This window comes from Vigna unguiculata, chromosome 3 (assembly GCF_037176805.1).
Source record: "Vigna unguiculata cultivar grain cowpea cultivar isolate G323 ecotype 2 chromosome 3, ASM3717680v1, whole genome shotgun sequence".
Taxonomy (NCBI): Eukaryota; Viridiplantae; Streptophyta; class Magnoliopsida; order Fabales; family Fabaceae; genus Vigna; species Vigna unguiculata.
In genome coordinates this window covers 11,295,034-11,318,337 of record NC_140794.1, presented here as the reverse complement: position 1 = coordinate 11,318,337, position 23,304 = coordinate 11,295,034, and the positions used below count along the sequence as shown (strand labels likewise).

At 29.3% G+C, this 23,304-nt stretch overlaps 2 protein-coding genes across 4 annotated transcripts; both read left to right on the top strand.

The window, feature by feature from the left end:
• Positions 1-1,716: 1,716 nt before the first annotated feature.
• Positions 1,717-4,904, top strand: LOC114176606 (heat shock protein). 3 transcript variants are annotated; one of them, XR_014993564.1, is made up of 8 exons: positions 1,717-2,035; positions 2,227-2,328; positions 2,436-2,607; positions 2,689-2,868; positions 3,434-3,568; positions 3,839-3,926; positions 4,178-4,271; positions 4,367-4,429. XR_014993564.1 is itself a non-coding variant. In XM_028061690.2 (8 exons), exons 1-8 carry the CDS (start codon positions 1,767-1,769, stop codon positions 4,454-4,456), a joined length of 1,119 nt encoding a protein of 372 aa, XP_027917491.1. In that variant the 5' UTR covers positions 1,719-1,766; the 3' UTR covers positions 4,457-4,904. The 3 variants fall into 3 exon arrangements, 2 of the variants coding, with proteins under 2 accessions (XP_027917491.1, XP_027917490.1); XM_028061690.2 differs by having other exon boundaries at positions 1,719-2,035; positions 2,695-2,868; positions 3,839-3,921; positions 4,367-4,904; XM_028061689.2 differs by having other exon boundaries at positions 1,720-2,035; positions 3,839-3,921; positions 4,367-4,904.
• Positions 4,905-6,613: 1,709 nt separating this feature from the next.
• Positions 6,614-10,172, top strand: LOC114178085 (heat shock 70 kDa protein, mitochondrial-like). Its single transcript, XM_028063783.2, has 6 exons — positions 6,614-6,815; positions 7,488-7,552; positions 7,657-7,735; positions 7,816-8,382; positions 8,472-9,092; positions 9,338-10,172. The coding sequence occupies exons 1-6, from the start codon at positions 6,738-6,740 to the stop codon at positions 9,962-9,964; spliced, it is 2,037 nt and encodes a 678-aa protein (XP_027919584.1). The 5' UTR covers positions 6,614-6,737; the 3' UTR covers positions 9,965-10,172.
• Positions 10,173-23,304: the final 13,132 nt, after the last annotated feature.

Here is a 23,304-nt window from a genome sequence, read left to right as displayed (position 1 = left end):
ATCTTGTCAACTTGTACGACTTGCCTGTTGGAAGGCACCGTTTCTAATCAATGAAGAAATATCATTTGTTGAGATTATTAATTAAAAGTTAACGGGAAGAGAATGTACACTCCTTTTCCTCCCTGTTCATATTTCCTTCATCCTCACCTACAAACAAAAAATAACCCTTCAAAGATGATGAACCCAAACACCCAATTTTTTATCCTGAAACCCCTCTATTTTCGCATCACCAATTCCTACATCATCTTCTACCTCCTTGCCCAAATCACTTCCTCTCAAGTCGACCCTAAATTCACTGCATGTGCACCTAAAACCTGCCCCAACAACCACCAATCTATAAGTTTTCCCTTTTACATAACGCAACAACCTTATTGTGGGAGCCCTGGTTTTGAAATCTCGTGTGCCGCAGATGGCTCCCTTACCCTCAATCTCTCTCACACCCAATACCTCATTCGTTTCGGTGAAAAAGCAAAAAAACACCAAAACGGATTCTAGGTTTCGTTTCAACCTCCTTCGAGACGGAATCTGTTGCAGTGAAAAAAAAAGGAAACGGATTCTGTATTCCGTTTCAGCTTTCTGCGAAACGGATTTCACAATCCGTTTCGGTGAAAAAAAAACAAAACGGAGAAGAGCAAAAGATGGGGTCTGCGGAGTTGCACGAAAGAAAGGAAAAAGGAGAAAAGGAGCCTGCAGAAGCTCTGTGGGAGAATGGGAGAAGAACAAAATGTGGGAGAAGAGGGATGAAGAGTGTGTGGAGGCGGTGTGGGAGAAGAGCGTGGGAGAAGAGACGCGCAGCACAACACCTAGGTCAAAGGTTCTTCTGGGGGTGCATGAAATCTGATTCTTAGTGCTTTATTGGGGTGCGTTTTGGGGGTGCAAGATGAGGGTGTATGGTTTTGGGTGCAAATGCGGTAAAAGAGATAGTAACTCTTAATTTTTACCATAGACAAATATTAAAAAAAATTTGGTTTTGAAAATACAAGAAAGATTATTGGAAAGATTATTGGAGATGCAGGGAGAAGCCCCTCGTTTGTTTAGTATCATTGTTTGCCAGAGTACCCACGTTACCGATTGATTTCTCACAAAAGCAAAAAAAGTTTAAAATACTTTTGCAAAATCAAAAAAAAAAAAATCCATGTAGCATGCCACGGAAGGTCGTAAAAAGTTGTAAGACACATGGGTCGTTAAAATGTCATTTCCTTGAAAAAAAAATTGGAAACCGGAAAGATAATTGTTAGATGAAGGTAATGTGTAGGTTAAGAGACAGAAAATATTAATTGACCTGCCAAGTTTTTGTGATAATCCATGCTAAACTGTAAATTTTATTAACAAATATTATATCAAACAATCTCTTCTCATAGTGTTTTAAAAAATGTTAGAAACCAACTGAATAACATATCAGGTAAAATTAAATAAAATAAAGTAGTCTATGTGTTATTATTAAAATATAATACTGCATATATATTTAAAGATTAAATTTTCTTTTGATGATTATACGTAAGAACAGATGTCCGAAAGGAATGAGAAATGTAAAATATAAAAAGTTACTTTTAGAAAAATTCTATTTATTTACAAATTTTAATGACTAATTTAAAAAACATCCAGATAGAAAATTCGAGAAACATTTAACCTTGATTATGCTCTATGATAATATAGGTTCAGTGTGCTACAGTGTAAAAAATTTAATCCCCTTAATTTCTCTAGGAAACAAAACACGGTGTTAAAACTTCCAACGATTCAAAGGAGAAACTAAAAGAACCATTCAGATGAAATGGTGGTTTGGAAATGGGGGAAGGAGGAGCTTCCTTTTCTCTGTTACTGGGTTGGGTGGGAGAGGCAGTAGGAGCCTGCGTTCAGACGCAGCGTTGGAAGCCATAGCTAAAGCTTCAGAAGACAGAGTTCCCAACATAGTTCTCTACAATTACCCTTCCTTTTCTGGGGCATTCTCCGCCCTCTTTGCTCACCTATTCCACACTCGCCACAATCTCCCATTCCTCGTATTGCCCTTCTCTGCGGTTCCCCCTCTGGCTTTCAGGTTCCTTTCTTCTTCCACTCCATAAATTTCCTTTCTTTTTGTAATGGGGTTTTGAGTTTCCTGTTGTGGAGCAGTTGAAGTTCTACTTTCTGTGCTTTACATCACTTCGAGCTTGAAACCATGAGATGGGGTGCTGCAAAGTTTTGGTTTTTGAATGATCCATTCATGAACTTCCATCTTTGTGACAACAGGGTTGAAGATTTGTGCACTAATGGCCTTGAGACATGTTATCTACTTGACTTTATTCCTCCAAAGGAGTTCCTCTTCGACCTTTCCCGTAAATCAAAATGCAAGTAGGTTAATTTCCCTTGGTATTGTTTTAATGCTAGTATTGTAAAGATTCTGTGTAGTTTCTCTTGTTTTTATTGCGTATTAATTTAATTGTTTTTTATCTATCTAGGATTATTGGGTTTGATCATCGGAAATCAGTTTTTAGACATATTCCACCTGCCAATTTTTTCCCTGAGAATATTATGATTAATGTAAACCTTGAGAAGAGTAGCTCTAGGGCTGTTTATGAGTACTTTGCTGGCAAACATTTGGATGTTAATATTCCTGATGGAAGTAAAAATGTAAGTTCTTGTATGTGCTTTAGTTTCCAGAATCTCTGCAACCATGACTGAAAATTTGAAAGATGCCTGAATTTCCTTTAGGACCAGGCTCCATGTTTGGTGGACTCAAAAGACAAAGGCCGAGTAGAGCTGATTCTTAATTATATTGAGGATGGAGATCTTCGCCGATGGAGCTTGCCTGACATTAGGATGTTTAATATTGGACTGAGTGAATGGCGGTCCAGGTTTAGCTGCATTTCTAATCCATACATGTATAAGCAGGCATGATTGTTCTTCTTTTAAGATGGTTTCTGCGTTTTCTTCTTCTTGTTACTGTTGATGGAAAATTTAGAGTTTAACTCAGATTAAATGGATTAAGAAACAAGTGTATCAATCCATAGTATATTCTTATTCCTAAAGAGTATATAGTTTACTTAGGCCATGTCAAATAGCTTGACCAGGCTAATTAAAATGGATCTCTTCCATAGCAATTTTACAACTATTATTCTGTATGATACAGATTGTCAAACATGCATTTCCATGTTTTCTGTCAACCTTGGAAATGGAAAAATACATTTTGATAAGTTAATTGATTGTCTCAAGTGAGCTTGATATGACTAATACAAATTCAGAATTTTCTATTACACTTGTTACAGTGCCATACACTGATATCAGGTGTCGTAGCACCATCTACTATGTTGCTTCCTTGCTTTATAAGCCTTGTTGTGTAATATTTCAAAAAGTAAAAGAATCTTTACCATTCTTCGTGTAAGTTATTGTCAATTTCTCTTTAGTTATCCTGCCTTTGCTGAATTTGTTCTGTTCTTTGGAAAAATCCTCATTGCAGTTGCTGGAATTAAGTGCTGAAGATTTAATTGCTAAAGGATATTCATATCGTTCAGCTCGTCAAAATGCTGCAAGCAAATTGCTGGAAAAGGTGTTCAGGGTTCGACTGGGTAGAGGATTTTATGGAGAGTGCCTGGTAATATTTCGGTATACGATCATCTTAGTTTCTGTTACTAAAATGCCAAAATTTTTATTTCTTTAAGTTTCTGTTGTTTTAAACTTAGTTAATTATGAATGAAAGTCAAATTTGTGCGGTGAACTTTGTCTCTTTTCTTTTTAATGCTCAATTTATAACTAGTACTTTCCAATTAATTGATTATAATGGCAACATTTGATGTGGTAACCCCCACCCCAGTTTGGCAGCTGAGATTTATAATCAGGTTTTGTTGCCATGATTGCTGTGTAGGGAGTTCGGGCAGATGAGAATTCCAACTTAAGTGATGAAATTGGCAAGCTTCTTAGTGTAAAAAGTGCTGCTAGTGGTCTTAGGTGAGGTAATTTATTGAAGAGAAAGGTTTATCAAATCTATGTTTAATTTTATGTTATTATCTTGTAGTAGAATGATCTTCCATGTGGTTTTCTGAGAGAAAGAAAAGTTTAGTTTAAGGCGTCACTCTAACTATTGAAATATTTTCTTAGCATGGGGATTCAAATAGTAATTATATGTACAAGTGGTTAAGTAAAAATTCCAAAAAACATTGGAATTATATAATCTTATCAATTAGGTTTTATTCATCATTGACAGGCCAATAGGGGCTGTGATATTCATGCAAAGGAATAATCTCAAAATGTGTTTGCGTAGCACTGATACTGCCACTGATACCTCTGAGGTTGCAAAGGTGTGTCTTCTTTGTTTCACACATTTCTGTCTTACCTTTTTATAGTTAAACACTTTGTCATACATTAACGAGTTTTCTACTCTTGGAACCTGAAGGCGTATGGCGGAGGTGGTTCCCCAAGTTCCAGCTCCTTCATGATAAGGATGGATGAGTACAACCAATGGATTACAGGGAATTCATCTTGATCATTCATGGGTTTGAATTTCAAATGTTGGCTTAATCTTTTGTAACACTTGTGACAGTGTATACAAGCTTTCTGTTCCTGAAATTGCATGCAAAGATAATCATTTGATTAAGGGGATTTATTCATGAAGAAAATGGTGAGGTAATGGCACTTGCATTCTCCAAATGGTATCAGAACAGGTTCATAGACTTTTCTGACATTGTTGCTGCATATGGCGAGACTGAGAGAAAAGAATGTAGAGCATGGAAGCATTCTATTCTAGGACAAAAACTGTAGATGATGATATTCAAGTTCAGCCAATTAGAAAGAAAAATTCCTGACAATTTCTTGTTAGTCTGAGATTCCAATACTGCTGCTGGCATTGTTTCTTCGACCACCAGATATCAACTTCACAGCATTTAGCTGAAGTTTCTGATTAATATTGCAAATTTTATCATTTTCCCTCTTTAGCCATATTTGGGCAGCAGCTTCTTACTGGACCGCCATAACTTCTTCCATGTAAAAAGTTTTCTGTTTTTGACTTTTTGAAGGTTAAAAATAACTTCGTTGGATTGTGTAATTTGGAAGTGAAAAATTATTTCTAAAAATTGAAGAGGGTTATGAAAAAAATAGTTTAGACTTCATAATTTGAAAGTCATTTAGCTTTTGGATTACATAATAATGACTTTCAGACTGTACGATCTAAGTTTTTTTTTTTAAGAAAAGTAATGTTTCTTTGGTTACACAATTTCAAAGTAATTTTTCACGTCTGGATTGTATAATTCAGAAAATTAATGGGGTGCAGGAAGAAATACTCATTGCTCAGAACCTTCCCTTGTAATGTTGGGTTTGTCACAGAGGGAACCAGAATAATTTTTCATTCACGAACTGGCTTTATCTGCAATACCAAAACTTTGAAAACAAAAGTTTAATATGGTTGAATATGTTTCTATTACTGAGTGAGAGTGAAAATTATATATCCTATTAAGGTCTTCGTTCTAAAGGTTATTATTTGATAGAACGTTTTGTTTCAACCCATCTTAGTATATTCACTATCTTAGCTTATGCATATAAAACACAACAAAAATTTCTTTTAGGGTGCAATAAACCATTTATATTACTTTCAACCCAAAACCTTAAGATAATAAGTTTATGGGTATTTATCCTTATATAATGCTCAACTTTCTCATTTTTTACTCAATCGGTGACTTAGACTCACATTTGGATTTTTAACAATTTCTCGTTCAAGGGTGAGTCTCTTCTACCACATTGGTACACTCTCCCTCCAGCGAAAGCTTTACCAACACGAGTACTCTTTTACTGTATCTTTTGTACCATTGTTCTTCTTAACGGGACATGCTTACCTGAAACCTTTGGCAGGAAGACTTTCGATACAAGGACCATATTGCACTCGTCTGAACCGGTTTTAACCATCGACTCTGATACCACTTATTAGATCTATCGATAGATTTACTAAGACGATTCAACACCAATGAGACATGAATCCAACCCATATACAAAGCATTGGCACCACTTTAATATTTTTTAAACCAAAAATAAATTCCAATAATTACAACAAAAAAAAATCTATCTGCCAGATTCAATTAATAAAAAGAATTTTGACTGCATAACATTTATAATTTATTAGCAAATGTAATGAAATGAAATATACCATATAAAGTTAATTAAAAGGTTTTTAGATTACACTATTTTTCTAAATAGAATTTAATTATTTTAATAATAGTTTTTAGATAAGAAGCTTTCAAGTTAATGAAATGAAATCTATTCTAATTTTATTATTAAACTCTTATGAAGAAATTGTTTATATATTTCAGTATTATTTTACTTCAGACTAGGTTTTTTCATATTAAAATTAAAATTATAAAAAGTAATTTCACGACATTTAACGAAATTTAAGAAATACAAGCAACATGGTTATCTATTTGTATTTGAAATTTATTAAATTAAGAAATGAACTTACTCATCATTTTATAAATATTAAGTAATAGACCGTAATAAATAATTAAAAATCGAGAAAATGTATTACAAATACGTGTTGGGTTAATTCCCTAAATTTATATTCACATGTAAAAAAAAATATGTATACATGTAAAAAAAAAAATCACTTTTGTATATCTTGAAGTACACGAAATGTATATACGTATACGATGCCCCCATTTCCACCTCTCGTTATGACCACACTACTTTCGTCAGCACAAAACCCTAAACCCTAATTTAAAGCCAAACCCTCCCCTCTCTAACCCCCAATTCCTCATCCCTTGTTTCTTTCTTTCTAATTTGCCATGGCCGCCGCCACCGCCTTGCTCCGTTCTCTCCGCCGCCGAGACTTTCCCACTTCCTCTATTTCCGCCTTTCGATCGGTACATCGCGGCTGCCTTTTTAGCATCTCCAAGTTCACTCTTTCTACGCGATTAATTTCACTTCTCATTTTTCTGTGATGTATGCTGAATTGTGTTACAAATGTAGCAACTCAGTCTCTGGCTTATTTTATTCTTCACTTAGCTGCTTAGAAACTCTAGGTCTTGTTTATATTTTTTACTGATTGATTCTTAAGATCTTTCAGACGAGCTTCCTTATATTCTGCTTGTGTGAAATAAAAGATGAAAATTTAACTCTTCTATGTTACGTATTGCTAGATCTTGGAAATTAACGGTTTTGTAAAGGTTTTGAGAACCCGACTTGCGTGATATTCCATTTTTATAGAAGCTAGAAGCAGATTTTACTTTGATATTGTTGCCTTATGTATTGGCTCGAAATTTTGCTAGATTTTCTGTGTTTTTCTGTGGTACTGACTTCATTGTTGCTTTATCCCTTATGGATGCTGTTGCGTTGTTGTATCTATATTTTTTTAAACCATAATTGACAAATTTAGAACTGCTTGTATATTTAAAACCTACACAGTAAACTTATGAACGATAGTTGATATTATGTCGTCATTTGTAGAATAATGATGGTTGGACTTGTGTTAATGATACACATGGTGAACATTATTCAGAAGGTAATTTTAATTTCTGTCGTATGTTTGTGCACAGTTGACGAGTGGCACGAAGACATCGTATGTAGGTCACAAGTGGGCTAGTTTGTATCGACCATTCAGGTGCAGTTTGTCGTTCTGTTTTTTTAGTTTTCATACTTATATATAGAGACAGATATTGTACATGTCTCGACTTTATTCATTTTAAAACTTCATCCTCACCGCAGTTCAAAGCCTGCTGGTAATGATGTCATTGGAATTGATCTGGGTACTACCAATTCATGTGTTGCTGTTATGGAGGGAAAGGTAAGGTTTTCTCTCTTAATTTGTTTTGACATGTTTTCAGTGGTAATGCCTGTGCGAGCTAACAGTTATGACATTTTCAGAATCCTAAAGTCATTGAGAATTCTGAAGGAGCTCGAACAACACCATCAGTGGTTGCCTTTAACCAGAAAGGGGAGCTTCTTGTTGGTACACCTGCCAAGCGTCAGGCTGTGACTAACCCTACAAACACTCTTTTTGGAACCAAGCGAATGATTGGTAGGCGGTTTGATGATCCTCAAACTCAGAAGGAGATGAAGATGGTACCATTCAAGATTGTTAAGGCACCCAATGGAGATGCTTGGGTTGAAGCCAATGGTCAGCAGTACTCTCCCAGCCAAATTGGTGCTTTTGTTCTCACCAAGATGAAGGAAACTGCTGAATCATATCTTGGGAAGTCAGTTTCAAAAGCTGTAATTACTGTACCAGCTTACTTCAATGATGCCCAAAGGCAGGCAACAAAAGATGCTGGAAGAATTGCTGGTCTTGATGTCCAGAGAATCATCAACGAGCCCACTGCTGCTGCACTTTCATATGGGATGAACAACAAGGAGGGTCTCATTGCAGTTTTTGATCTTGGAGGTGGAACTTTTGATGTGTCCATCTTAGAGATTTCTAATGGTGTTTTTGAGGTATTAAAACTTGTTATTCTGTGCCTTTCTTAACCTGCCATTAGGAACAATTTTAGAAAATTCTTATTGATAACATTTTTTGTGTCCAGGTGAAAGCAACAAATGGTGACACCTTCTTGGGAGGAGAGGATTTTGATAATGCTTTATTGGACTTTCTAGTGAACGAATTCAAAAAATCTGAGAGTATTGACCTTTCAAAGGACAGGCTTGCCTTGCAGAGGCTTCGGGAAGCTGCTGAGAAAGCAAAAATAGAACTTTCTTCAACATCTCAAACAGAAATCAATCTTCCTTTCATCACTGCCGATGCATCTGGTGCAAAGCATTTGAATATCACACTGACTAGATCTAAGTTTGAGGCTTTAGTAAACCACTTGATTGAAAGGACAAAGGCACCGTGTAAGAGCTGCTTGAAGGATGCTAACGTATCTATCAAGGATGTTGATGAGGTTCTTCTTGTTGGAGGGATGACCCGTGTGCCTAAAGTCCAGGAGGTGGTTTCAAATATCTTTGGAAAGAGTCCTAGCAAAGGAGTGAATCCTGATGAGGCAGTTGCCATGGGAGCGGCTATTCAAGGTGGTATCTTACGCGGAGATGTTAAAGAACTATTACTCCTCGATGTGACTCCACTTTCTCTGGGTATTGAGACTTTGGGTGGTATATTTACCAGGTTGATCAACCGTAACACCACAATTCCGACGAAAAAAAGCCAGGTAATCCTTAAACATTGTCTTAGACTACTGTTTTCTACTTTCCAGTCCCCTTGGTCAGTCTTTCGTATTTAACATTGAAATCAGGCAATTATATGCGTAATTAAAGGGCTTAAGTAAAGATTTGCAAATTAAAGAGCTTAAATACTAAACTTATTTTACCCAATTTAGTAATTTTAGATGTTGAGCTATTTGATTTTGTTGCTATTTGATTTGTCTACTTATGACGTATGCGATTATTGTTTTAGGTGTTTTCAACAGCAGCTGACAATCAGACTCAGGTTGGTATCAAAGTTCTACAAGGTGAGCGAGAAATGGCTTCAGACAACAAATCGCTCGGAGAATTTGAGCTTGTTGGCATTCCTCCAGCCCCAAGAGGTATGCCTCAGATTGAAGTCACATTTGACATTGACGCCAACGGGATTGTTACCGTCTCTGCCAAAGACAAATCCACTGGGAAAGAACAGCAAATCACCATCCGATCATCTGGAGGACTCTCAGAAGATGAGATCGATAAGATGGTCAAGGAAGCAGAGTTGCATGCTCAGAAGGACCAAGAAAGGAAGGCTCTCATTGACATTAGAAACAGTGCAGATACAACCATCTACAGCATTGAGAAGAGTTTAGGTGAATATAGAGAGAAGATTCCAAGTGAAGTGGCCAAAGAGATTGAAGATGCAGTATCAGATTTGAGAACGGCAATGGCAGGGGAAAATGCCGATGAAATTAAGGCAAAGCTTGATGCAGCGAACAAAGCTGTCTCCAAGATTGGACAGCACATGTCAGGTGGTTCCAGTGGTGGTTCCTCCTCCACCGGAGGTTCACAGGGTGGTGACCAGGCTCCCGAGGCGGAGTACGAAGAAGTCAAGAAGTGAGATATTTAAAGCGTGGTTGCTTTTGTTTCTTCCCATTAATCATCACATAATTGCATGAATACAAGGTTACTTTGTATCTAATGTTGAAAGCCATTTTTTTCTAGAAGGCTCTTGATTTGTAGCACTTTTGGAGTCCGAACACGGCTGCTTGAATAACGATATCGAATTTTTTGCATAAAATTAATTAGTTCACAACTGTGATTTTCTATTGCTAGTGTTTGCTCTTAGATTGGAGATTTGCATTCACATGTAAAACTGCTAACGCCCTCGGCACACTTTATTTATTCCGTTTTCATGGTACCTTGATTTAGTGTAGCAGCGGCAGCTGTAGACTTTGAAAACCAAAGGTTGATTAGAATCCCAATCTGAAATCTTGAATAGTTGTGGTTTCTTTACTCGTTCAAAATGCTAGACTTCTTTCAGCCATTATGAAGGATGTCACCCTAAGGCACCTTAAAAACCGTCCAACTATACAGAAATGTCAGAATGATTTTGAACTTGTAAACCAACTCGAGTCGGGTTGGAAAAAATACAGTTTTTTTAAATAATGATAAAATTAAATTAATACACTTAATTTGTAGATTAAACAATTTCGAATTGATTTAAAAGTGAATTAGTATATAATTTTCAATATCAATCATTTATTATTTTTTATTATTTTTTTATTATAATCATTTACTATATTTAATTTTGTATATTAATAAATTTATTTTTTAAAATATTAAAATATTATTCAATAATATTTGAATAGTTTAAATATTAAATTAGGTAAGTTGTCAAATTATGACTAATAGAAATAGACAAATTATTTAATTATATTGTTATAAAAAATGAGTTGAGTTAATTGATTTTAATTATGGTAATACAAAAGTTATATATAAAAAGAAAAGGAAGAATAAAATATTTTTAAGTTTATTAATCTTTATGGATTGAGTTTTTAGATTATAAAAAATGAGCTAGATTAAATTAATTTATTTTTAACTCAATTTATAATTAAATATGATTTTACTTGATTGAAATTGGAGAGTTGTTAATTTTTGTAAAGGATGTGATGGTGTTTACCGTTAAATTACAAATTACACTTTTTATAGTTAATGCAGGTTTCTATTGGCTAAGAATAATTGGTCGATGTTTATAGTTATATTATTACACTTTTTATAGTTAATGCATGTTTCTATTAGCTAAGAATAATAGTTCAATGTTTATAGTTATATTATGATAATTCTGTCGTGGTATTTATGACTAAGAATAAGATAACTCGATTTTAAAGTAAGCATATTGATAGTAAATATCTAGCAATAAGAAAACGTGTTAGGTGGTTATTGAACACGTAAGCACTCAGTTGATGATTGTCAATTTTTTGACTAAAGACATCATTAAAGAGAATTTTAAGAATCATTTAGCACAAATGGGACTTGGTTCCATGTTGTGACAATAATTAATTTATTTTGATAAAACTCTTATTCATTTTTTTTTTCATTTTATTGTGCACATATTCTTTTTTTTTAAGAAATTTCGTTTGACCCAAAATAAACATTTGATTTATTGATTATAGTTAAGAGTCTATGATAAGAAACTTGATATATTGTGATACATTGGAGACAATACTCATTTTTGGAGGACTGATCCTTGTATTTAGTTTTTTATATTGATTGATAATGAGATAAATAGACCAAGTAGGAGAATGTTGACAGTTTCCCAAATATGGAAGATAATATGAAATATGCACGTTAAATTAATTATTTTCATAAATATAATCAATTTAGTTAATCAATTTTTATAATTGTTGCATGAGTTTTGACATAAGTAATCCCACAAAATTGATTAACTAAATGGACCATATGCGAATAATTAATTTAATGTGAATATTTCATATTATCTTGTACAAGTTCTTATCTTTTGAAAAATAATTTTGAGACATGTGTGATTGATATACCATTACTTTTAGTAGGGATGACAATTAACTCGTTCCGTGAATATTGTCCGAACCTGTTTCCGTTTTGATAGGAAATCTCTGTATTGATTGGGTACGGAGAATACCCGATTTTTTCAATTGAATATGGGGATATACATATCCGCCCCGTCCTCGTCCTCATACCCACCATATTACTCATTTCCGCCATATTCATGTCTCATTTAAATTAGGTTTAATTACTCAGATGATACTCCCTTTGATACAAGTGTGTCAATCTGGTACCCGCTTTTAAAAAAGTGTCAATTACATCTCAACTTTTGAAAAAGTGCTTCAATTAGGTCCCTTTCAAACAGAGTTGACTAACGTCGTTAGTCAACGTGCCATGTGTCGAACTGTGGTTTTTTTTTTGATTATTTTTTATTTCTTTTTAGTTTTTTGAAAAAAAATAAAAATAAAAATGCTACGTGTCAGGTCCTTATGTGTGACACGTGGCATTGCAATGCCACGTGTCAGTGTCATTATCAGATGTCATTGTGTTGATTTCGATTTAGTACCCATATATGTCTTTTTGTTTTAATTTAGTACCTACTTATGTGTATTTGATTTAATCTTGACCTAATTTTTTTTAATAATTAAAATCTATTTTTTAGAAAATTAAAAGTAATTAAGTATAAAAATTTTACAAAAATTAAGTATTTGATATTTATATTAAAATTTAGTGGTAAAAGTCATTTTATTAATTCATTTTTAATAAAAAAAATTAGTATAACATTCAGACAAATAGAAATTTTTGTTTAAAATTAGTAAGAGACAATATTGTTCTATTTTGGGTTAAAAAATAATAATTAACAAAACATGAGTACTTAATAAAAAAGTAATTAATAAAGTAATATGTTAAAAAATCATTTTTAATAAAAAATATTAGTAAAACATTTTATACAAATAATAAATTTGGTCTAAAATTGAGAGAAACAATATAAATATTAGTACTTAATTTTGTAAAAATATTTATACTTAATTAGTTTTAATCTTAAAAAAATGGATTACAAAAATATTTTACTTATTAAAAAAATTGGGACCAAATTGAATCAGATATATATGAGTGGGTACCAAATTGAAACAAAAAGACATATATAGGGACTAAATCGAAATCAACACAATGACACCTGATAGTGACACTGACACGTGACATTACAATGCCACGTGCCACTGACAATGCCACGTGTCACACACAGGGACCTGACACATGGCATTTTTATTTTTATTTTCAAAAAATTTAAAAAAAAAATTTAAAAAAAAAATACACAGACTGACACATGGCACGTTGACTAACGACGTTAGTCAACTCCGTCTGAAAGGGACCTAATTGAAACACTTTTTCAAAAGTTGGGATGCAATTGACACTTTTTTAAAAGCGGGTACCAGATTGACACACCTGTACTAAAGTGGATATCATCCGAGTAATTAAACCTTTAAATTATTAAAATACTCATAATATGTTATTATATTATTATTAATTTTTGTTTCTTTTGAAAAACTCTTTTGTTTTGCTAAAATAATTTTCGTTATTTCTTAACCATAGGCTAAGTTGATATTTGAATTTTTTTTTAAATCTCTAAGGTATTTTCATCTTATCATACCCTTTATTATACATTTATTTCATTTTTTTGTGCGATTTCATTCAATAGTCTCTCAAATTGTTTCTAAAACACACATTTGATATTTTTTTTAATATTTTTATTTGTTGTTCCTTTTTATCATGTAGAATACTATTTTGATATTTTTTATATAATTATTTTTATTTTCTAACTCATTATCATACGTGTAATTTTATTACTATAATTGTATAATAAATTTTATTTACTATAATATAATTATTTAATGTAATTGGCACGAATCTTTTTTATCTTTATCCAACATATATTGAAGAGTGAAAGATCTAAGTTAAAATTCTTATATTATTAGTTTAATCTTATTCTTTGTGTGATTTTTATTAAGTGATGTATTATAACTTTTATTAGTGTATAGAAAAAAGATTTAATTAAAATTTAAAAATTGAAATAAACATATATTGAAAATATTTTTTAATTTGAATATTTGTTTTCCTTTTATATTTTCTTAAAAATATTTTAAATATTATCAACTAGGTTTCCTTAACTGTTGCAAATTTAATAAATGTTTTAGTTCTCTTGAAATTTTATCTGATATTTTAATATGAAATGTATACAATTATAATTTCTTAAATATTTGATATTGAAGAAACAATCTTCCTTCTAATATTAAATATTTGATATTATTATATTTTCTTTACCGTAATTTTTTATTATTTTTATAAAAATTAATTAATTGATATTTGAAATCGTAAAAAGGCGAATACGAGTACAAGTATATACTTGTTACCTTGATGGAGATGAGACAAAAATTTGATACCAGATTAATTTGAATACATGGATGAATGGGATAAATTTATTCTCTAGAGATAGGTACGAGATAACAAAACTCGTCCTAATTCCATTGTCATTCCTATTTTATAGAAGAAAAAAATTAAAACTTAAGGATTAGATCAGATCTCAAACTATTGATTTTACTTAAATCTAATTTGTAACATCTTTAGTTAGAATCTTTTATCATAATCTCTTTTATAACCAAGAACATATTTGAATATATATTTCATGAATATAAGTTTCTTTAAAATTGAAAAGAGTTATTTATATAAAAGAATAATTTTAAGCAACGTATATTTATAAAACTCATATTAGAATAGTATATTTTTTGTATTAATAAATGAAACTGATCATAAGGAATTTTGTAAGACACTTGTGAGCTCTCTATCCTTTACGATGCTTACAATGCTTAACGTTGATTACGCCAACGCTTTTATTCATACTAATTTCTTTATCAGGTGTTTGGTTTTCAGGCCACTTTCAATTTTCACCATGCGCACAATATTATTCATAACCAGTTGATCTCGAATAAGATTTATGGGAAAAGTTAAAATAATATATTTAAAATTTATATATTTAATATTTTTTTCACTCATTCATTTTAAAATTAATACATAATTTAATATAGTTATAATTATAATAAAAATATACATATCTAAATAATTGTCATTTGTTTTTTTATATTTTTGAACTTATCAAGTAATTTAATCATAACTAAATTTTTCAGCTATTTATTGATCAATGTAAATAATTATATTATATGTAAAATATTCATTTTCCATTTTACTAATGTGCACATATCAATTCAAAAGTCATTACAAAATTTCATCATTGTTATACTTATGCGATGAGCAACCTTATTGTCTTGTTCTCATCTTCCCTTCTTTTTTATCATTTTTAAAAAATGAATTTATTCTTTTATTTTTTATCAATATACCTATTTATAAAACAAGTTTAAGACAATTTTATTTATTATTATAATATAATCAAAAATTGAGAGACATAATTACTAAATAAAAAGTATGATAATCGAGTTACAATTAAAAATTTCTATAAAAAATTACATAATACATTACTTACTCTTCTATATTCATAAAAAATGAATATACAAAAGTGTAATGAGAAAAAAAAAAAGCAGGGCTAAATATTAAACAATTATTGCACTACCAAGTGAGACAAGATACTTTATTTTAAGAATGAGAGAAGATATGAAAAAAATGAGGATAAAAATAATGAGTTTCTGGTTAACTTTTTTTTTATTCAATAACAAAAGAAATCAGGATGAGAGATGAGTACAACACATAAAAAAAATTTAAAAAAAATGTGAAGAAAAAATAAAAATTATCTTAACAATTTTATTTTATTATATTCAATTTTATATTGTACTATTTATTAACATTAAATATTATCCTTTATCAAAGAAATAAAAAAAATATCTAATTTAATTTTTATTAATTTTTAGTGTACTATTATCTAATTTAAATGATAATTATAATTTTAAAAAATTTAAGAATATACATAATTTAAAAAAATTAAAAAAATATATAATTTTAATATTTTAAAATGTATATAATTTTAAAAAAATTAAAAAAGTTTGGGGGTGGTGGCCCTCCTTGCTCCCATCGTGGCTCCGCCACAGTTCGAAACGGTCTAATAAGCTCTACAAAGATTTTAAAACAAAAATTTATTTTTTTCATAAGCCAAAATTAAGTTTTGAATAAATAATGAGAAATTTTTACAACATAAACTAATTTTAATTTATAAAAAATAATAATTTTTATTTCATTCTTCTTCAAAAATCCTTTGTGAAAAACTTAAACGATTTCCTTTGATGTATGAAAGTAGTTTGATGCTTTGTTAGTGCGTAGAAATTTTGTATGATATGGACCACCCCAGCATCAAATCATTCATTTCCTGTTTGTTTACACATCTTTTTATTTCTTTTATTTCTTGCTTTTCTTAGAAGCTACTTTTCTCTCATTTCACTTCTCTCAATCACTAACCTATTTCTAAAATTGCATATTTCAAACTTTGACAAACCATTTTTGAAACCTCTAAACTTAAAATTTCAATGTTAATATGAAACATTGAGGATTCTCAAGATATTTGAAAAGTTAAGGGAATAATAAAAATTATATTTTTGAAGATTACAGAAGAAGGATGATGAATGAAGTAACCTAAAGGGGCACTTTCTGACAAAGGCAATACAAGATTCTTCCTAAAGAACTTCATACTTAGATGTTTCTCAATACTTAAGATTTATTGGAGAAGAAACGCAATATATGTATAAATGTTACAATTTGATCTACACTGCATAACTACAGGTAAATTGGAAAAATGAAAAAAAAAAAAAAATATATATATATATACATATATATATATATATATATATATATATATATATATATATATATATATATATATATATAATAGTTTATAACTTTTTACAGAAAGATTTAAATGAAATATATTAATCGATAAATTTAAAATATTTAAATTATTTACAGATTTTTAAATTGATTTTCAATGAATTTAAAAAAAATCAATTATTGACCGATTTTTTGAAAATTCAATCAGTGATAAATTTATTAACAAATTTTATCATCACATAATTAAAATTCAAAAAAAAAAACTTTAACATCTATTTGACGGATATAAATTATCAATGAATGAATTCATTATGTATATATATTCTGGTTAATAATTGAAATTCTAAAATTTATCTTTAATAAATTATATTTTATTAATGATTTTTTTTATTAGTAAAATTATTTTATTAATTTAACATTTTCTTGATGTAAAAATAATAAAAATGAAGATTTACTACAAATATAATAACGAAAAAGTTTAAATTATTTATTTATTTATTACAAATAAATAAATAAAAATTGGAAAAACAAAAAAAGGACACCATATATTTAAATATAGTTATAGATATAAAATTTGAAAATATGATTTTACTTTAAATTTATTGTAATCTTTCATTTATATATTATTTAACTTTATTCTACTCTCTCTTTATTATTTATTTCATTATTTTTAATATATAATTTGTTTATTTCAACATTTACAGTCTCTTATTCCTTTAACTTTGATTATACTCTGTAAACTAAACTTAAAAAAATGTTATTTAATTTAAAGTTACAGAAGTTCATTTAGAATCAAGATCATTTATTTTGTATAGTTGTTGTCAAAAAATTATTCACCATTGACAGAAGCACAGATTCTAATAGAAAAATGTATTGTAGAATAGAGTAGACGATAGATTTTACTAAGCACCACTCATTTTGTTCCTTTGCTTTTAAATGCTTTTTGTCCTTTTGTCATTGCAAAAAATTCATATATTCTGTGATGAGATATGAGATTTTAGAATGCCATTTTTTCTTCAATCATTCTTAGATTGTTTAACTGTTTTTACTAGCTACATATTTAAATGGTAAAATAAGTTTTATTTTATAAATATACACTTTTGTGTCCATTTCAAAATTTTAATTGCCAAAAATCATAAAAATACTCTCCTAAACTCTTCATAAACTAAGCTTAATAGAAATCTTACATATATAACTACACTCTATAATATCAATAATTATATATAAAGAGGATTCCCTCTTTTGGGTCCACATCTCATAATTCTAATTTACCTTTACAATGTAATTATTTATTAAATTTTTAAAAACTAACGGTTACTTTTACAAATTTTTATAAAACTATTTACTTATCTCTTTCTTTTCTTTTTCCTATTTATCAACAATTATTTTCTCATATTTTCCCCATACATTTCATTTTATTTTTGATAAATATAATTTTATTTTGTTTATTAACTTAATAACATTACAATATCATCTATTACTAATATAATATCATGCATATTTAAAAAATGCGTACACACATGCGCGATAGTGCCTGTGTTTACGCTAGTAAGAAAATAGAAAGAATACCTCCTTTTATTTACAAGTCTTATAATAATAATAATTCATACTATTATATAAAAAGATTTTCTCCGTATTATTTTTCAAATTTAACTCTTTCTTTCAATTTGACATTTTTATAACTTTTTTTAAAACTAAAATAACTTTTATAATAAAAAAATTATCTACAAAAAGAATAACTATTATAATAAAAAAATATCTACAAAAAGAATAAACATTACATATAGTAAAACTGTAAAATTTATTTAAATTTACTTTTATAATTATAAGGGTTAAATATAATTTTTGTCCCTTAACTTTCAGTGAAAATTGAAATTAATTCTTCTTCAAAACTTTAACCCAATTTAGTCGCTTAACTTTAGAACTACATGAATTTGGTCATTTTAACCAAATTTTGTTAAGTTTATTTGACGTTCCAAATGCGTTTCATGATAGTTTCTTAGCTAACGTTGAAGAGAACAAGTATCAAACTGTGTAAACAACACAAATGCTATCATGAAATATGTTTGAAACCTTAGATAAACTTAACAAAATTTGGTTAAAATGACTAAATTTTCTAAAGTTGGGGGACTAAATTGGGACAAAGTTTCAAAGACGGACTAATTCCAATTTTTACTTCAAGTTAAGGAACCAAAAATATATTTAATCCTAATTATAATAATAATAAAATTATTATTATTTTTGTTATTATAAAAAATGAACACATATAACATATGTTTTAAATAATAATAATAATAATACTTTATTCTAAAATAAAATAAGGATTTTATATGTTTTTATATTAGTTATTGATGGCGAACAACAATATAACAACCAAAAGTATTAAGTAATAATCATAAAAGAGAACATCAATATTTTCAATATAAAAAAAAAAACTTTTTCAATATGAAAAAAAAAAGCCTTTCAATATGAGAAGTAAATATTTAGGGGCATAAGTCAATAACCAAAGTTATTACGATTAAATATGAGTACAAGAGAGTCAATCCAAAAGCACAAAGTCATTACGATCAAATATCTCCCAAGACTCTAGTAAAGTATTCATAATTTCAAAACTTCATCAACAAAGTGGATACGCCTTCCTGACAAATGATTTAGGAGCCCTTGAAACTCATTTAAGTGACATGAAATGGAAGAACTCTCCTTATACCTCAAATTCATCTAGCAATTCAATGTATAAAATTTATTATTGCCTAACTTAGAAGTATATATCTCGTTAGCAATGCGATTATAAACATTGTCTTCTACATATTATCAAATAAATCCAGACACCCATTGGTGCTTAAAGTTTCATTCTTCATCAGCATAAAATTCAACTTTTGTGTAGCAAAAACAAGAAGATGCAATTTCTTTATAAACAAATTTTTCATCTTACCCTTTCATAAAGGATAATTTATGTTTAAAGCAACCATATTTGTATTTTCCTCCATCATTTAAGTAAGTAAATATAACTCTGAACCAAGAGCTCTGATGTCACTTTGTTGGGAAACAACAACATAATAACTAAAAATACCAAAGTATGCAACAAAAATAATTTCTCAAAACTTGCAAGAATCTATGAGGGGTATCAAAAATAGAAAATGACAATAATAACAAAAGAGAACATTGGTATTTTTAATGTGGAAAAGCTCTCTCAATATAAGAAGTAAAAGCTTACTGACATAAGTTAGTCAATTTGATATAGGATTATCCCTTGATCCTATAAAAGAAGAACTTGAGGAAGATTCATGGAAATTCAAAGGACCTATGACAAGGTCAAGGAGCAAACACTTGGAAGAACAAATCTCTTCGAGGCTCATGATGCTCCATGAAGATTGGAATTCAAAAGACATGAAAATCATGGCTTGGAGCATAACTATAAATAGTTTTAGGCAATTAAAATTATTTTTAATTTTCTTTTAAATTTTTAAACAATTCATTTTTGTTTTTAAATTTTCAAGTTATTTTTGGGTCTGATGTCTTTGGGCTTCCTTTTACGGTTTCTTAGGTGGCTTAAACATTTGTGCCTATTTATAGGTGCATCAAATACATATGTAGACACCTTGGATGGTCATTATAGAAAAATTGGTTTTTCATTGAAAGGGGATTCTCTTGGTTCTTGGATTAGAAATCTCGTTCTTATCAAAGATTGAATTTTTTGTAGTGAATTTTTCTTGACTTATCAATTTGTTAGATTATGGCATCTCCAACTTTGGTTCTTATAAAAAATCACAATATTTATGGCGAATTTTCATTGACTTATCAATTTGCTAGATTGTAGCATCTTCATCTTTGCTTAATTTCGTGTTCTTCTATGATTTATTTCTATTTGTGTCTCTTGAGGAATCAAATTCATAATTGGCTATATTCTTTCCTGGACAGGATCGTACCACAATTAAGTTCCACCACTGACGAAACTTGAATTACAAATTTAGGGGTGTCAAATTAGATTATTTAATATATAAATTATTTTTTATAATTAAATATAAAAAAATTTCATTTCTTATACTTAAAAGTATTTTCACACAGTAATTTACGTATACACTTCCAAAATTCTAATATTTCTAATTCATTGAATTCATGGAACATGAGTATTGTAATTTCTATTCCAAATTCAAGGTTATTCAATTCATTCATTATGCAACGGAAAGTAAAAAATCTCTAGATTTCATAATTTAGGATTATACTAATTTGAGGAAAAAAAATATAATTAAGATTAATGTCAATTTCATCAAAAAAATCTCTAAAATCATAATTAGTTTCATTAATTTGGGAAAAACTTAATTTGGAAGAAACATTAGAAGAATCAGACATCTAAGATACATAAATCATAAAATATTCATCTTGATTCAAGAGAGATAGCGTCATAATGCATTCTCTATTTCATACGATTTATCGCTTTATCCTTTTTTCTACTCTCGCATTTTCTTAATAACTTACTCAGAAAGAATATTATGACCAGAGACAAAACTTTCATCTCTTTTATTAATTATTATCCATCAAATTTAGTTTTATTTTATTTTTACTTTTTAAACAATAAAGATATATAAATAAATAATATATATAAATAAAAAGATAAAAAAATTCTAAAACTGAATATAAATAATATAGTAATATATAAATCTAATTTTAAATATATATATATATAATTAAAAAAATAATGGGGGAGTTGTGGCTCCCCTATGTCATTATGATCTTCCGTCTCAGAGTTCCACTAAGATTAAATATGGCTATAAGAGAGTCAAATCAAAATCATACATAAGGGCCTACAATTAGCCCATACTTCAAAACAATAATTCTCTCAAATATGAAGAACAAAGAAAGAGAAACCTACAATAGAGCAACTGTGTGAGACTGGTTTCTTTAACAGAGACCTCTAAATCCCAACGATAAAAATAAAGAACCATATGTGACAAATCTATTGTTAAGTATTTAGAAATCGTAATTTTATTGAGATAGTTCAATGAATATAAAAATAATTTCTCTCTCTTTTATTTCTTCCAAGTTTGCGACTTTTACGCACTCTTTTGATCTATAAGATCATCTTCATTTAGGTTAAGTGGGACAACATAAACTTAACTAATTTGAACTCTTTCAACACCTAGTTGGGAGCCCAATACAATAGTTGTACATGTTTTCTAATATTTTGGCTTTTCTTAAATATTTTAAATTTATACTTTTAGATCTTATTTAAATTAAAAAAGCATATACTATCTAAATAAACGTATTAATTTGTAGTAACATGTGGGTTTTTGAATGAAAAATTGTCTGAACAGAATCACACCCATACAATTTGACCATAATGTTGGTGGAATTCAGCTAACTTCAAAGTCAAAGGTGTTGTTAAAATGAAATAAAATTGTAGATGCTGCTTATTTATTCAAAGTAAAGCATACTCATTTGTTGACGAACTCTAACTAAACTTTCTTTACGAATTCAAATCAAATTAATTCAAATTTTTGTTTAATTAGATTTCATTTCAACTTCACTAAACCCGACAATTCATTTAAGTATTAAATGTAAATTTTAAAAATCTAATGAATCGTAATCAAATTAGTTGTGCAATTCTTTCATTATTACTGTTATGTAGAAACTTTTATGACAAAATTAAATATATATATATATATATATATATAAATATATAAAGTAAGTTTTGATATTAAACTCGAGAGCCATTTAAGGTAAAATAGATATTTTAAGGCTTAAATACATTTTTGGTCCTTATTCTTGTAGTGTTTGTTGCGAATGATTCTCACTTTGACAGAATATTTAAAATGATCTTCATTCTCGCAATTCGTGTTTTATTTAATCCTTTCCTATGACATCATTTAAATCATTAACGGAGCCACATGTACAATGTTCCATTAATGATTTAAACGACGTAACAAAAAAGGACCAAATAAAACATGAATTGCGAAAATGAGGACTATTTTAAACATTCGGTCAAATGAATACCATTTTAAATATTTTGTCAAAATAAGAATCATCCACAATAAACACTACAAAAATGAGAACTCAAAAGGTATTTAAGAGATATTTTAATTATTTCTATATCGTTAGATATCTCTCTAGACCATTACTATAAACAACACATATTAATTAATTAAAAATTAAGCTTTCTGAATATTTGGGTAGAACAGTATATATAATATGAAACAAGATTTGATGGAAGTTGCAATGGGAGAGTGGTTGAGTAACTGAATAGCCTAGAAAAGCAAATGTAAGTGGTCCACTAGGATCTTGCTTTCGTAAAAAGTGTAAAATATGAGAAGTGCATCCTTCCAAAATAGATTTCGCCCCACGCACTTTCTATTCCGTACATTAGGTGTTAGTGGTCACTCCATTTACTATTATTATAGTATTCAAGGATCGAGTTATGTTCTCCAATCTTGTCTGTAAGATATTATTCATCTGAAAAATAATTTTTTGAAAAATAATTTTATTGACAAAGTTATTAGATAGAGTAATTTTTTATTTTTTAATGGAAGTTAAGAAAATAAAGTAATAAAGTTTTAAGTTTTTTTTTTATCAAAAATATTGTTAGTCAAAGTTTGTCAATTTTTTTTTTTATCAAAG